Here is a 17545-nt window from a genome sequence, read left to right on the forward strand (position 1 = left end):
AAAACTTCCCAGATAAGTTCTCTGTATTCTCACTGTTGTTCAAAAGAGCCATCCTACAAACGCATATCCAGTCCTGTGGAGGGGCAGGTAAGCCCTGGCTGCCAAAGGTGACACTAGCTGCAGAATGGAAGGATATAGGATTAGAGTATCTGTTTCTCTATAGAAAAAAACCCTTCCATTCACAATGATAAACAAGAACAGCAGCAGCTGGCAAACCCCCTCATATTAATTTCAATCCCAGCGATATCTACATTTTGTTCTGAAATACAACTTGTGTTTCTGTGTACTTTGGAACAGATGCTGTGTCCAAAGAGTGGGTGAAGTGATGCTTACAAACATAATAGAGCTGTGCTTCATTTGTTCTAGTGTGCTGGGACAGACGGAACAGCACACTCCTTTGGTCTGAAGAGCACTGAAAATCTTGAGGTCCCAAATAGTGGCCCCACACTTGCTGATGGGTTTCTGTGTTGCTTTGGTCTTGTCACACATAACATTTTCCTATGATGACATCTAACATTAAACATGTAAATTAACATTGTGCTTTGTCACCTGAAGACATCCAATGCTGTGAGTCACCAGTAACTTTTATTACATCTTCAAGGAAATAAGGAGGGAACCCAGGGATTTAATTTCAGCATCTTAATAATGATGACAAAAGCACTGGCTATGTATATAGTACTATATTTCCGTCACTGCCAATCAAGATATAAAAGACATTACATTCACTGTGCAAGAACAAAACAAACATGCACTGAAAAGTTGCAGGGAGGTGTTCGCAAAAACAGTGGGTTTTGACCTAGTATACCAAAACATACTTATGTATGTTCAGTAACCCTGTAGGCTACTTTTAAACTCATGATTCAGAGGTGAATGACTTCATATTTGTTTAGATCATAGATATTTAGGTGGCTGGTTAAGTATCACACACACAAGAAAAAGAAAAATAAACAAGAAATGATATTTCATGGGCCCCTACCTCCAGGCTTTACCAAGTAAGTGATTTCTTTAGCCAAACACACAATACAGACTATATATAATTATGATTAATAATGATTAATTATGATTAATAAACCAGTAATTGTCATACACCAGGAAATTAAAACACTAAATGGACAATACTTGCCTGTGGCAAAGACAACATTCTTTGACACCAGTCTATATTCCACAATGGAGAACTGAGGAAGCTCAATCCTCTCCACGCCAGTGACTGCATTATCTCCACCTCTCCAGTAGAACTCTATGTCATCAGTTGTGTAGCCGTCTGCAGGCAAAGTGTGGAGAGGAAGTGAGAAATAACAGCAGACTCAAATGTAGCTTCAAACACAGTACACGCGGTTTGTCATTTGAGACGATGAAAAGAACCAGAACAGTGGGAGTGGTGTATAGTATTTTGCTCTGTATGCCTGTCAGCAGGTCTCCGAAAGAGCTGTGCCATTACAGCCTGCCCAGGAATTTGAGGCAAAATACTCTGTTTTCTTTTTTTTTTTGGTATCACTCTCATAAAATACACATAGGTATTAATGGCCCCAATGAGACAGAAAATGCTAGCCAATAATCTGCAAAATGGCAGATTAGCATGATTTAAAACATCATACACATTTAGCACTGAAACCAAGTGTATATTTATGCTGATAATCACCAGAAGAAGATGGACTATTCAATGAATACAGACAAACATAACTGGGGCAGATCTTTTCCACTCACACTAAAAAGTGTGAGTCGCACCATTTCCATTAGCTTCTGTAGTGGAGGACTACAGTTGAATATAGAATATATACTAGTATTTTCTGTATATGGCCCACAATCTCCAGCCAGTAGCAGAAATGGAGCAGGAACTCTTGAAGTGCAAATATACATCTGAATACTGCAATCCTAGGACATGATTAGGTGGAAGAGACAATCTGGTTCTGTTTCGAACACAATTGCAAATTATAAATGGGGCCGATCTGAAAGCCCAGGGCGGGTCCTGCGGCAAGACCATCCATGCATAATAAAGCATACTGAAAGAAAATGATATCACAGTGTTTGCTCTCTTGAAAATGAATCTGATTAAAATATGAACATTCATTGTCTTGTGTTGAAGATAAGCATCCAGTCACTGCCTCTGCCAAGTCAGGCTGGAGCAACAAATTACTTCATTCTGTCCTAAGCCCATTTTTCTAGGATGTATCCATCCATCTAGAAATGGATGATGCCTTATATTTTTTTTAAAGTAAAATAAACAAACAAGCAAAAAATCCAAAGGGTAATAATTACATGATTCACATAGCATTTATAGACACCAGTGTAAATACTACACAGTTCTATAAAAGGAAAACTGCCCCGTATCTGAACTAGGTTTTACTTGCATTTTCTTATGTACGTACAGCTTTCTATTTCCAGAGTACAGTTTTGTTCATCCAATGGGTATCTTCTCAAGTCCATCATACAAGCTGCAGTGGTTGTGATTCTGAAATACAAACATCAAATAGAATTACTGTACAGCCAGTAATCCAAGTTTTGTTGCTGTTTATTTTTCAAAATGAAGACTCTCTGAAGAGAAGCTTACAATAATTGAGAATCTGGTCCATAGTTTTACATTGAGCAGCAGCTTAACACAACAGCAGTTACACTGACTGCAATGGAACAACTCACTGTGACTTGCCCTTATGCAACCAGTCCCTTTGGGGTTCAATGGACCTATCCGCGTATGCAAATATTACACAAACATTTGCTGAGATTAAAAAATATGACTTTATATCAGAAAATGTGAAGTGAAAAAAGTCTGCTACAAATGTCAAAATGATCAGAGCTTTGTGAATAACTGATTCCTTGGTTTTGTGGCAGCTCTAGAAAAAAAACTGAAACGTTGAAAAAATGTTTTAAGTCCAGCAAAATGCTTTGTTTCAAAGTTGAGTATACTTCTCAAGTTTTCAAATTTAAAGAGGATTTTATAATGAAGTGCTGTATTGAATTTTAAATTTTCTCCCCAAATAACAATATATTTTTGCTTCTCTATCTCCAATGCAGGCAATTTAGCACACTAAGGATGAATTTCCAAAACATTTCACTAGTGATAAATCTGCATTTTCATCACACTCTTGTCTATCAGGAGTGTCAACAATACACATGCACAACCAAAACAATTATATTAACAGCTTCACACAGCATTGGCACTTTATTTTTAAATTAATGGATTTATATATTTGTACTAACTTTTAGACAGATATAACCATATGCTCACGATTAATCTTCAGCGTATTTCAGTGTTTTGCTGAATCACAGCCTTCATCATTTTCTTTATAATGGCTTCATATAAATTTCACATTTAAACTATCTTCTGGGCCTGACTAGGTCCATTCCTTCATTCCTTACTGATCCTCTTCTGATATAAACAAGAGATGGACCTTGTACACAATTAGTTCCTAAATAAATAATATTCTGGTGATAATTTACACTAATAACACAAGAGGGGAAATACCTTAAATGCACCTCTAAAAGCTGGAACCCTCAATGTTAAGATTTTGTCCATTTCAAGAGGAGAAAAGTAGTCAGGTGCCTTTCTTCACCTCCTTCACACAAAAAAACCCCCATGTTGTTATTATGAATGCCCTATCCAATCTCCCAGAAAAAGAAGGAAAGAATGCTTATCCTAAGCGTATAGGTTATTTCAGATGGATAACCACATAATATCCAAAGGAAGGGATTAAGACCATTAAAACTATCTCATAGGACAACAGAGGCCACCCTTCACTGACTGAGAAGGTGCTTTTGCAAGAAAGTATTATAATTTTTTTGCACAGGGAGAGACAGTTCTATGAGCACAAAGGCAAGGAATGAGCTAGGAGAGAAGAAAGCTCAAGGATCTGTTACTCAGCATATCTTCTCACTTGTGTTCTTACCAATGAGAAAGGCACACAGCCGATCTTTGTCCTTCCCAGCCTTATCTACAGCATGATCATGTCTCTGCCACTGCTGTTCACTCTGAGGGTCCTCTGAATACCCTTATGTTAGTCCCACAGGCTTTCAGGTACCAAGTATTGTATCACAGGAGGATTTGTAGGTCAACCTTCCTCCAGCTGCCTGTTGGGAGATGCTCTGGTTCCTCTGTTAACGCATGTCCCAGTGGGCTGGAATAGTTCACAAACAGCAATTCCTCAGCTGCTCTGCAGTTTAGGGGGACGTCGTCTTCTGCAATCAACATTTGCAAGTGCCCTTCTGGACCCTCAAGTAAGGTGCTAGACACAAGGCTACTAATTATGGAGATGAATGTCTCCTCAATATGACAACTACTAGCAGCTCTAGCTAAGCATATCAAACTAGGATTAGCATAGGGTTTTAGAGGAGAAAACTTAGTCTTAAATCTGTGATCATTGATGAACAAGGTCTTAGCAGTGATCAGCTTTACAAAGCCATACTGATTATGCAATCAAACAATCTTGCTCCTGAGTCAACTGATAACTGTGCTCAAAGTAAAACATGCAGGGACGCTTGGGCATTGCTGCTATGAGGTTTCTATCCCATGCTTTGGTACAACCCCCTGCACTGACCTAAGTCTCATTTAAGATCCTGCAACAGAATCCACATGAGCTAAGTTGATAGAAGAGGGAGTGTGGTACCAGGATCTTAACTATTATGTTGTATAACTAGCTTTAAATGCCAGCCAGCCAGAACACATGCACTTACAAGTGGTTAATTTGAGAGAATTATTAAAAATTATGCAGGTGGCAAACTTGCATTCAACTTACTAATTGCCTTATGACTTTTTAAGGAAAGTATTTTTATTTTGGCCTATTCACATACCGTAATGGTTCTGTGTCACAAGTTCCAGTACCAGAAACTGCACATTCTTCCTCAAGTAAATTTTTACACTATAGCAAAATGTATGTTTTTAATTTCATGAATATCTACTAGAAAAGAAGATACAGCTAGATATAGACAGAAACAGATTTACCCCATTTACTCAAAGTAAGTTGCGTGCTCAGAGGTCCCTCCTGAATGAACGTTCAAGCAACCAAAGTTAAATTGCACAAATGCTCACCAAAAGCAAATGTTAATTGCTCAGGCTTGTGCATGCTCCTAAGAAGAGCAGGTTTATTTTTTATGGGATGGGATGCTGCCTGACACAGCAGGACAACAGGGTTTCAAGAACTCATCATCACAGCTGTGACAGAGAAACAATTACGAGCCAGACAAAGATAAAGTGGTACACAGATACACATACATTTTGGGTGAAAGCAATACACAAAGGAAATATATTTAATTGTTTAAAATTCCCTACTTCAGTTATCTTTCCTCTGGATATAGATTCTCTTAACCTTCTCTGCTACTTTATTACCAGGTTGATTGCCGTTGATTGTATTGCTGTATTGTATAGGAACCCCACCTGTGATGTGCTGGGAGGTGCTGCACAAACAACTGACAGAAGGATAGTTTGTGTCCCCCAAAAGTTTGCAATATAAATCAGGCTAAGCAATACAAATACTTCTTACGTGACTAGCTCACAGTCCTGATGGCTAATTTGATCCTCGTTTCGTCTTGATACAGAAATACATTCATCCAAAAAAGAACAGAAATAAGTGCGCTTGCCTTGTCTGACCGATGACAACTAACTTTTTTACCTTGCAAACATCCATCATGTTTTATATATGGGTGATAACTACGTGAGTCCTTTCAGATAAAATACATATATTCTTCCACTCTATTTATTTATAACATTTAGCATTGTACTGCCTAAGAACAAGATGTCTATATATGGCAAACATACAAGCAGTCGGAAAGCCTCTATTTTTGATACCCAGTCTATAATGTCATTATTTCTTTTTTGGTCTATTATGAAAAAAAGCTGTTGTATCCTCATATTGTTCTGAACAAAGTGGAACGAAGTCAGTATCGTGCCCAAAGAAAAAAATTCCCCAGAAATGGGTCGAACTTCAAAAAACTGCTGTCCCATTCCCCCACTCTCATAGACTTTTGCTGCGGTAGCAAACTGCTTCCTCTGAAGTAGAGAGAAACCTTGGATAACTGAAGGTCAAGTCTTTCAAAACTATGATAAATTCTACATTGTTCAGAAGAGAACACAGAGCAAGTGTGGCCTCGGGATCCCTTTTGTTATATATTTTTTGAATCACTGGTTTGCTCCATGGATAGTCTATAAATGGTTGCAACCCTCCAAAATTTCCCCTATTATTCTCAGTGACCCTGTGTTTTGTGGCACATAAAACTCCAGGTTCTGGTCTCAGCCCACAGGATGAATCATTGCCTCCAGGCTGTGGCTTGAGGCCAATGCCATTGGGATGCTCTGAAGCCACAACACAAGAAGACAGGTTAGCAGTAGAGCAACACAAAGCACAAGTCTTTAAATCAACTGAGCTAAGGCTGATATTTTCTTCCTTCTGTTCACAATGATGTCCTGTATTTTGCCAAGATTTAATTTCAGACAGTTATCCTTCATTAACTCAGCGGCTTCACACCATGGTTATCTGACCCTGGATGTTGTGTGCTTTCAGAGGAAAGGGAATGGAAAGAAGCGTGCTACACATGAGCCACTGGTGAAATCCCTGCTAAGCAAATACTATCAATCAAGTGAAATGCAATCTGCTTGTGGACATTTACATTTTGCAGAAGAGGAAGTTAACTTATTCAAATACACTCTTTTATGACAGATAATCCTCACCTGAATGACTCCAAATGTTTTTACAGTGTGACAGAAAGACTGCTATACCTTATTACAATCACAAGAGTTCTAATCTCCATCATTTTTTTATTACATTGCTTGTGGGGTTGGTTCTTGAGATAAAGGAAACAAAAATATCTGGCATTATTTTTTGACATTTAACTACTTGTGGAAAGAATCCTAAACCTGCAGTGTTCCATACTGGGTCAACAGCACATGAGATGAAAGCCTCCTTTTGCTATAAACAGTTAATTATAGAGACAATATTTCCTGAACATCCTAAACTTCTTTAAAGTTTCATAATAGGCTGAGTCTATTTTTATTTTGTCTGGAAAGATTCATCCAATTATAGCCAATACATGAAATGTAATAGGAGTTAAAGAGGTGAGGGGCCAAGACCCAAGTCAGGTAAAAAGTTCCAATTGTTGATAAAAACCAAAAGCAGGTAAAATAATTATACTAGACATATAATCCATCTGCACCACTTTTCAGTTCTCAATCATTTTTATACTAGGGACTCTATCATGCACTACCTATGGGCAGCAATCTTGAGTATGATCTATGCTTAAAAATACAAGAAACTTCCAATGATGGAAATGGAGCTTCCACTGGCAGACTTGTTTTCCTAGTACATTTAAAGCACTGGAGCAAATGGAGTAACCTGTCCAAAGAAAGCAACTTTTTGATACCACTGAGTCTTCCATTAAGATTTTTGTTAGTGTAGTTAAGCTTATTAAGGGAAGGATTTTTCTGGTGTTCCTAACCATAAAAGCTATGACAGAAAACAAAGAAAACACAGGTCAAGCCTAAAATAGGTAGAAAGTAGGATAATGTGAGGTCACTTTGTACCTCTGGTTTGAAATACAACACACTGCAGTGCTGATCCCTGCTTGAAGAAATCATTGAAGGTACCCATAGTCATGGTCTTAACTGTGGCTGACTCGATTCAACCAGGGCTGCTTATGGCTTTTTCTTTATTGACTACAGACACATCAAGAGTCAACATAAGCACCCACATTCAATCTTACCACTTGTATTTTGGACAAAATTTTCAGGTTTACAATTAATGTATGCCTTTCTGCTTCCTATAGCCAGTGGGCTTTCCAGATATGGTGACTCTACAGAAACAGATAAAACCTGACTGAAGGCGCTTCTGGCAAAATTAAGAAACATCAAGCGTGTCATTTGTTTTCTACAGGCATCTTTCAGAGTTACAGGGAAGGTTACATAATACACTACCCAGTGTTTGTAATAACCTTGTACCAGGAAGCAAATATCAACAATACATAACAACAATGATGAAATTTTCATCATGGAAGTACAGACCTGAGGCCGTAAAGCACCGTTCCGTCTGGGTGAAGGCGAATCATTCGATTCTTCACGGTAACACCATGTACAAATGATTTCTTATCATTTAAGAAGTAAGTGTCAGGCACCCAGAGTTGATCTGCCACTCGGTTATCGAGTGTGAGGTTGAGAGGTATGCCAGCATAAGCCAGCCTCTTATCTCTCCAGTACTGTTGAAAATACATAGTCAGAGTGTAATCCTGGTGAGGAAAAAAAGAGAAGCACAACAGTCAATCATACTTGTTGTAACTAGAAGAATTTTTTTTCCCTGTCACTAGCTTGTTTTGCTGTTTGTTTAATTTAAATATTTTTTTTAAAAATGCTTAATAAAAACATTAAATATTCCTATCACTTATTAAATTCTAGTAATTCAAGTATCACTCTAGTCTAAGGGAGCATTTCAAGTCTTAAGATATTCAGCTAGTATTGATATCTTTTGCCCTGCTCCTCCTTTTCTTTCATGTATTTCCCCTGACACCTACCTGAAATATGATGTTTGTGGACTGATAAACAAGATAATAGGAAAATACCGTCATCTTCCCATTTTTTAAAAATGATAGATGAATGAAAAAACATTCAAAGTATTTTGAAGCAGTATGCAAATTTCTGTCTGAAAAAATAAACTGTGAAGATGTTGTTTATATGTGTACCTTTGTGTGAGACTACATCTTGCAGTAACATCAAGATTTTCTCATCAACAGGCTACATTGGTACTTAGAAGAACAGCAGATTGTAGTAAAGTTCCACCAATGTCAATGTTTGGTTTTCATAATTTTGTCAATTAAGGTTCTGTCTGCTATGAGCTGTGATCACTAACATAAAAGCCTAAACATGGATACAGAAGCCTGAAACATCCATTTTAAAATTCTTTATTTCATTTCAGAATTTACTAACCTGACTTGGTCATGTGATAGCAGCGCCATATTTAACAGTGAAAAAACTGAGACCGTTAAGTATAGGCCGTTAAAACCCTGATTTTCAAATTACAGAAGTGCTCTAAACAATAAAACTCTTCATGAAACTCTTCACAAAACACTGAGAAATTTATGTGACCTCCAAACACATTTCAATATTTAGCAGCAGGTGTGCAAGCCACAGGATACCTGCATTTGCATCTGTTCTACAAGCTGGTGATGCAAAAGCCCTCAGGCTTGCTGCTTGTTCAGGAAAAGGATGTTCAGGCTTTCTAAGTACAGCTGTTGGGAATGGTCCATTCTTGTAATGGGTTTCATGTGAAGACAACCCAATTTCAGGCACCGATCCTGCCCTGCTTCCCTCAAGCCCTACAGCTTTTCCTTGAAATCAAATGAAACCTAAGCATGCCTTTCACACCCGGAGCCTTTGCATTTGTTATTCAGTGATTCAGTCTCTTTAATGAGGGAGCTGCTATAGCTTTAAGAAATCAAACTTAATTGCTTAGAAAAATAAACCATTATAGATATCAAGGACAAGCTGTTCCCATTTTAGGAAACTAACAGGAGACCTTTGAAAACAAAAAGGCCTGGTGATGGGAGAAAGGAGCCCGCACAGAACTGCCTGGAAGGAAGCTCATTCCTCAGAACTCAAATCCGACACGACTGCTCAGGAGAACGTGCTCTGACCTTTTTGTCAGAAGCTTCCTTTGGTGGGACTAATGGTCCCTGCTCACCAGGGAACGAGGTACATGCTATACTGGGTGCACTTGCATCGCTTCCATTAGCACGTCAGGAAGACCACATCTCTCCTCATGTTCTCTGCAACCAATTTTTTGACACTGATGCATTAGAACGAACATCCTCTACCAGCTCTGTTCCACCTTAATTAAAGCTTGTTTCTGTTAACATTCAAAATTTGCTATGTGCTTGGCTTCTATAATGGTTTGCAAAACAATGTCAAGAAATCAGGGATTATAAAAGCTGTGGACACATGAGCAGTACACCGAAAGCTCACTATGTGTAAATGCACAGTATATGCACAAAATAATGCTGAACAGAAATAAAGAAATGGGGTTGCACTGCACAGCATTGAAAGAAGTGAAACAGCTAGCACCAAGATATAAGAGAAGCAGTACATTTGAACACAAGAGAGCTTTAGGCTAGCCTCCTTTTGCCTTTGGCTTGAGATAAAATACATGCTACACAGCCAATGAATGGATTAATTAACTAGCTAAGTAGAACATATGTAACAATACAAGCAGGAATAGTCTGTAATTTTATTTTTAAACAATAAAATTTACTATGGCATGGAACAACAGAGAAAAAAGTTTACAAATCACACACAGAAACAGCAACATTCAGCAAACATCAAGAACTTTCATTGTCTTGACTGAAAGACAAGCTTCCAAAAATTTATCCTCTACGGTACAAATTTCATTAGTGCTTTCTCAATTAACCTTCACTTCTTATTTCATCTTAACTTTAAATAAAAACCCCCTATCTATAAGTCTGCTAATGTATATGACTATATTTGCCTGCATTGAAAGCAATGATACCCCAAAAAGTTATTTTAAAAAAAAAAGTACATTATTGCATGCGAAACAGCAGCTCATTCCCAGTTCTTCTAAGTATCTACTCAGTATCTACCAAGGAAAATGCTCAAACAGCATCTTCTGCAACAGCAATATACTACCCAGATCCACTGACACGTCTGCCTAACCCCACTCTCTGCACTTTGAACAACAGACATGGCAGAAATAGAGTGCCCAAGAAAGCATGTGTGCTACCACACACCTTGAAGGATCACTGTACATTGGTGCTCTGCCAGCCTCACCTGCTCTGAAGATGATGGGATAGAAAGAATTAATATGAACCATGCTTGTTCACTATCACAGTTTTTCCAATCATGTCAAAGCAAAAAGCAGCAGCAAACTTGTAGTAGAACTGTACTGAAACGGCTTGTTTGTGCGAGAAGCGATAAAATGAGCAGGAAAGGCCGGTTCCAGAGGGTGGCTCTACCAAAGTCACCACCAGCAGAAACTAAGCTTATTAAAACCATAAGGATGTCAGCTCTTATTCTTTGATTAACTAATTTTCTAAGGTTTGTACCCATAAAGGAAGTTTTCCCCTTTTCTATACTCCAGAGGAAAATGCAAAATTTGTTTGAGTGTAGACTGGAAAAAATGCACTATGTATTTGTCAGGTAAAATGAGAAAATGGACTTTTACCCCTAGGTAAGTAGCCTACAAAGTTTATTAAGGGCCACTTTCCTCCAGGGGAGCTTATGAGGACTAGCTCTGATACAGAGGTCAAGAGGGTATATGTCTAATCTAGAAGAGATTAATCCCACTACAGCTACTGTATTAGGGTGCTGTTATATGTCAAAGATGACACAGAGCTGCCAGCTTTAGGAAATTCTAACTACTGCACAGAGCAGCGGACAATTTTCTCAGCAGCAAAGACCTCCATAAATCTTTTTTTTTTTTCCCCATACAATACCATGCTACAGTCAAGGTCCCCCTTTGCCCTCTCCAGTTTCTCACAGTAATAGGCGCTTCAGGTCAAGCATGGCAACAAAATCATTCAAAGCCCTGACAGAAGGACAAACACAGTGCTTCTGAAGTACAGGAGAAATGTCCTCAAAATGGGAAAAGCTGGACTGCACAGGCAACATGAGCTTTTTTTTGTGTATTCAAAGACGATAGAACATCTTACAAGGATAAAGAACGGTGACGAGCTTCCTTGACTTTCTAGCGCTGCAACAATGGCACTAATGTAATGTAAGGGAAGGCACACAAAAGGGTGTGCTGGTGTTTTTTCAACATAGTTTTCCCTGGGGGAAAAAAATCCCAAACAACAAACAAAAACCCCCCACCTCAAATAGTAGATAATACTTGGGAAGGAATTTAGATACAATGGTAAAGAGGCTGATATCACAACTTAAATAGAGTATAATATATCAGTGTTCGTGTTCATTATCTATGATTTCAAAACATCTTAAGAATTATAGAGACTCACAAATATTGTATATGCTAACCATGTAAAAAGAAATTTTAAAGCATTTTCTACATGATATTTGTCTCTCCACAGACTGAACATACCATGTAGGAAGCACAAGTATGATTTAACTACAAAGCCACTTCAGACAGGCAGAATGTATTATAGTATGCTACTGTACAGTACCTAATGCATTGACTATAGGACTAATGAACGATAAATGCTAATATGCAGTGATACTAAAAGCAAACAATAATTTGTTTTCTACTACAGGGTTTATCTTTAGTTTTTCTCTCCTGCATTGAATAAAAGGGAAAGAAAAAATTAAAAATACAGTTTGCTCATCAAAATAAAATTAACAACATCATAGCAGCAATAATGTTCTAAAATTGACTATTGCTGTTTACAGTCTTACTGTATTATGTATCAAGGGTGTTAAAGTTTTCCAGTAGCTGTAAAAATGTTGTGTTTCTTCAAAATGACTGCTAGACAGAACACTCCAATTAATAATTATGATGGAATACTGTTAATATGGCAGTGAAGCAAAAGAAATTATCCATGCAAAATAAATAAATATATTGAAAATTAATGGAAATATTGGAAAAATGTATGCAAAAACCAAGTATTCCACTGCTTGGGAAGACAGCCTTGTATCTACTTGAAACGTGGATTCCTGTTTTAGATTTGCATTTGGACGTAAATTCATATCCTTGCTTTCTTGACCAACAGACAAATGTGATTATTACCATCAGCTTTTGGATTATTTGTTTTTCATCGAGTTAATAAAGTAAATACTCATTCAGTGGATAAAGATGTATTGAAAATCCATGCCTCAGTCTCTATATAACTTCAAGGTCCCTTCCCTCACCTTCCATAGAATTTCAAAAATTAGATATGGCTGCTGTAGTATAAGGAGCTATTTCTGAAGCATTGATGATTGAGTCACATTCTTCCCAATAAGCCCAAAGTGAGTTGCAAAGCCAAACTGATGAATCCTATCCTTTGACAAAATAGCTGTAAATCTGTCCCCCTACCATCCACAAAAGAGACATGACAAATAGATTCATGCACACATTAATTCACATAGCTAAAAATGAATTTAATCAAGAGATATTCAGAAAGGCTAACTTTAGGAAGTCAGAATTTACCAGCAATACTATTCAGTTGTGTGAGATGATCACTTAAACATTTTTTATCAGCATTTGAAATGTTCTAAAAGCTTCAGCAATCTTCATATATAAAAAACAATTATTAAAGAAAAAATTTACATTATATTTTACCTGTTGACATCTTTATTTTCCCAATGTCTAAACCATACATTACTTATTTAATTGTCAGGGAATGGAGAAAATCACCAAAGTCTATTGTTCTGCAAAGTCTTTTATAAGAAAATTGCCTGATCAGAACCTTTCTGGTGTTAGATATAGTTCATGAGCAGCCTCAGTGAAGGAGATGTGCACACGCACGCAGATGCACACATATCCACTCTATGCCACCAAAACACCTTCCTCTAACATTTCTCGGTCTACCTGCTGCTATAGTAAAGAATCATCTCACCTATAAGATCCTGACTCGGGCTTCTCTCTGACACCACTCAGAAACCCTACAACAGTGACAGGCTGAAAACATGGCACACATTTTCCCAAGCATGTGGCTAAAATACTCTTCTGTTGAGAAAATGCAATGCTAAAGCAGCTCAATTACACTGATTTCAGTGTGACCCTCCATACACCCATGTTGTCTTGGTATCCTTTGTACCAAATTACCATGATTTTTTTCCTCTTCTACTGAAACACACGAGGATGGTGTTATAAATAGATCTAAGGAAATATTTAGACTCCAAGAACCCACTTGATGCTACAAAATAGTTTTCCAAATAAATGTATGATTGCACGGGTCTTTCCTGCCCTCTCATACCCTCTGGCACAAGACTTTCTATCTCCACTGCAACCACAGTGTCTTCTCCAAAAAGCCTGACCCCCACCGAGCATCTCTGGGTGCTCCGAGGAGTGTTGCCATATCAACCAGATCTCAGCATTCTGCAGGCAAAGGGAGCATGGTTGACATAGCAACCGGCCAAAGCAGCTTCTCCCCAGCTTTTCGGGGACAGGGGGTGGTCACTGCAACAGAAGAGAAGCTTCTCAACAGGAATGAAGGGAGCAGCTGGGCACCCTCCGTGGGTACTGCCCCACGGCACCTTCCTGCCACAGCCACAGCAGCTTACTCTTCAAAAGCTGGGTATTGGCTTTTCTGTCTATGTGTTCCTCTGCCCACAACAAACAGATGGGGATGCCTTCCTACTCTTGGGGTGTTCTCTCATCCGAACATCAGAGGACACCAGCTGACAAGGAAGCAAGTGCCTGGGCTGAGCTTTGGTAGGCAAATACAGAGAGAGAAAGAACAAGGTTCCTACAAATATTTCAGTTCAGGGATGTAAGTCCAGACAGTAAGAAGTCAGTCTGGGCTATTTAATCCCTGACAGATGGTGGTGGGGGGAGAATACTTAAATATTCCTTCTCTGGTTCAGAGTATCACAGGTATTACAACACCATAGGCTTCTCAGTAATCAGGAGCTTCTATTCCCAAAGGACTGATCACAGAAAAACTAACATACACCTTTACACATCAAGGGTATCATGCTCTCTGATCTGGTGGCAGAAAGCTAGCTAAAAGAAGTAAGGTCTTTCACTACACCCTTGAAGATCTGTCCAAAGGTTGTGCGGCAATTTGCAATCAAAATCCACTTGATGATGGACAGATAGAACGTAAAATTCAGTATCTGATGGAGCCCTCCTAAAGAAGAGGAATAGAAATGTCAAATGTTTAGATGCTACACTTGAAAACTCTAAAAGAGATCAAGTCAGAAAAAAACCCCACCAAATCTCTTTAATAAAAAAAAAAAAAAAGACTTATAAGAAAGAAAAATAATGCTAGGCTCAGTGAGGCACTGAGCTTGCTTCATGAAGCACAAATTTATTTATTTTAGAGCTGTTGGGACCTCAAGAAAACAGGTACATTTAATTGCACTAATTGAAATCCTGCTAACAACCTACAGGGAAGGAAAAAATCAACCTTTATCAGCTGTCAGCTGGTTCCCATGATTGAGGCATGTGACCTTAGAGAGATGGGAACTGACAACTAATGGATTGTGCCTCCTACACAGTAGCAGGATGTGCCACCAGTGAGTTGGAGAAATAAGCTAGTGCCCTAAAACCTTAAAGCTATGGGATTTTTTTTCCCAGTTATTAGATATGAACAAAGGCTAAAAAATTGGGATCTACCAAGTACCCACTTCAGAGAATGAAGGACTTCTCACACTTCTACTTTGTTCTTTCCATAAATATATCAACTTTTATCTCTCTTTGGCATTACTTGAATTTCATCAATAAAAATCTGGAAGGAAAAACAAAACTCAAAGAAAGCCCTGAAAGTTGATATTATTTGTCCTATTTGTTCAGGTCTTCCTATTTCTTAGGCTATTGCATGCATAATACTTGTAGTGTCTGCAAGGTGTTCCAGGACAGCAGTGATGGAGGTAGTTGAGAGCCTCCATAGCTGGGAATACACAGATGTGTTTTAAATACTGTGACCATAAACATATAGCTCCATGCCCTTCTTATTTGCTATGATTGAACATGAAAATCATCCAAAACAATTTTCAGTAAACCCATATTTCAGACTGAAAAGTCTACATAGAGTTGTAAAGAGACCTTTCTAAAGGCACTCCAGAACTCATATGATTTTTTTTTTTTTTTAGTCACTCCAGAGTTAAATAAAACAAACCTATATTTAGGAACAGAAAGCCAAGGGAAACATGCACTTGAATGAAAACGGAAATACATATCCGTTCACATCCGCACTTTTTGGTTAAAAAAAGGAATTTTATTTCTCACTGTGGAGACAACTTTTTAAATTTTCTCACCTCCAAACCTATTCATTTGCTGACTCTGGGAGCCAGTCAATCTCACCAGCACCAGAGCAGCAAGGCTGACACCCAAATTTCTACTTGCTGTCAGTGATTATCTGAACCACCAGATATTCTTACAGGAAATCCCATTCAAGACAGACGCCATGAACAAAATGCCCTTTGAGAAAGAGAGTGAGAACACATTGGCCATCAAATGTTTTTAAAATGTGTAACTTGAAACGCGATCTGTGTATTTTCCAGTACCACGGCACACACCGTTTGGGTGTGCAAGGCCTGGAGGGCACCCCCAGCCCTTGCTGGCCCGGCCCGGCCCCGACCCCGGGGCTCCCCCCGCCCTGCCCAGGGCCCAGGACCCCGTGTCAGCCCCCCGGGGCTCCCCCCGCCCTGCCCAGGGCCCAGGACCCCGTGTCAGCCCCCCGGGGCTCCCCCCGCCCTGCCCAGGGCCCAGGACCCCGTGTCAGCCCCCCGGGCCGTCAGCCTCTGCCCCAGCACCACCGCAGCAGGGCCGCGCTCCGGCTCCCCACAGCCCTGCCCTGCCCGGCCACGGGCCCTGCCAAGCCGGGCCCACTCGCAGGCCCATGTCGCAGCCCGGCCCTGTCCCGGTCCCGTCCCCGTCCCCGTCCCCGTCCCCAGGGAGGTCCCCAGTGCCCGGGGCTGGGGCTGCCCCGGTGCCCCCCAGCCGCCCTGCTCCTGGCTGGGAGCGGGACGGGCCCTGGCTGCCGGGCCCTGCCCTGCTGCCCTCCATGGGGAGTCCCCGCCACTTCGGACACGGTGACAGGGTGCCCACAGCAACTGTGGCTCTTTATATGTAAACAGGCAGTTCATTGGGACCAGGATATTATGTGTTCATTTTTGAGCAAGGAAATAGACTAGAAGAGATTTCTCTGCAATGGCCAAGAGTCAGAAAGGTGATCGGTGAACTGCCCTGCGTAGCCTATTCCCTTCCCTCTAGACACATTACTTACACTGCCAGCTTCCCTCACTTTGCCCTTTCACTCTATCAGTAATGCTAAATCCAACTTTACATCTTGCAGTAACAAAATTGGGATGCATGCTAAGTCAAAAGGAAAACAATGCATTTACTAAAAAACTCATTACTGCGGGTAGGATAAACTCATCCCGTGACACGGCTTATGCTCATAAAACTTGGTAAAGCACAAAATAAATGGGTAAAAGAAGCCAAACGCTGCATCCAAGAGGAAATATTACAAGCATATGTGATATTCAACCCTTACACACACAAACCTCTTGCTGTACAGAGACTTGTGAAAGAAGTGGAAAAGAGCATGTCCCCTGCCGGTGCCCTTTAAAAAATTAGGCTGTCAGTGATTTTAAAGGGAAATGTCTTGCTGAGCGAGTGTCTCCCTTCCTGCATGTAATCTGAACACCCTGTAAAGATCTGCTAATAGCTTTTGGAATCAGGGAATCAAAATTTGTCACTGCATAAAAAAAAACGAAGAGTGTTTCAAACTGCAACGCTGCCCAACTCCTGAAGCCACAAACAGGATGGTCTAAACCGACATGAAACACATATTTAGTCGCAAATCTTCAAAACTTCCAGTTTTAGTAGCTAGATCTTTTAAAGCAGAGTTCTCTGATGACAGCAGGCATTCCCAGGGGTTTGTGCCTACTTAGGATACTTAGAGCAAAACTGATCCTCCAGTGGATAATGTGTTGGTTACTTTCCCCTTCGTGTGAACCTCC

General features: G+C 39.7%; 1 protein-coding gene across 2 annotated transcripts in view; it reads right to left on the reverse strand.

Moving 5' to 3' along the window:
- The window catches only part of GABRB3 (gamma-aminobutyric acid type A receptor subunit beta3), a 195442-nt gene that overhangs the window by 26030 nt on the left and 151867 nt on the right, over window positions 1-17545 (reverse strand). For both annotated transcript variants that reach the window (XM_029998747.1, XM_029998748.1), the window contains 3 exons: window positions 7982-8202; window positions 2367-2449; window positions 1124-1261 (listed from right to left, as the gene is read on the reverse strand). In XM_029998747.1, coding sequence (XP_029854607.1) covers window positions 1124-1261; window positions 2367-2449; window positions 7982-8202 — 442 coding nt within the window. The remainder of the gene's footprint in view (window positions 1-1123; window positions 1262-2366; window positions 2450-7981; window positions 8203-17545) is intronic.

This window comes from Aquila chrysaetos, chromosome 23 (genome assembly GCF_900496995.4).
Source record: "Aquila chrysaetos chrysaetos chromosome 23, bAquChr1.4, whole genome shotgun sequence".
Taxonomy (NCBI): domain Eukaryota; kingdom Metazoa; phylum Chordata; class Aves; order Accipitriformes; family Accipitridae; genus Aquila; species Aquila chrysaetos.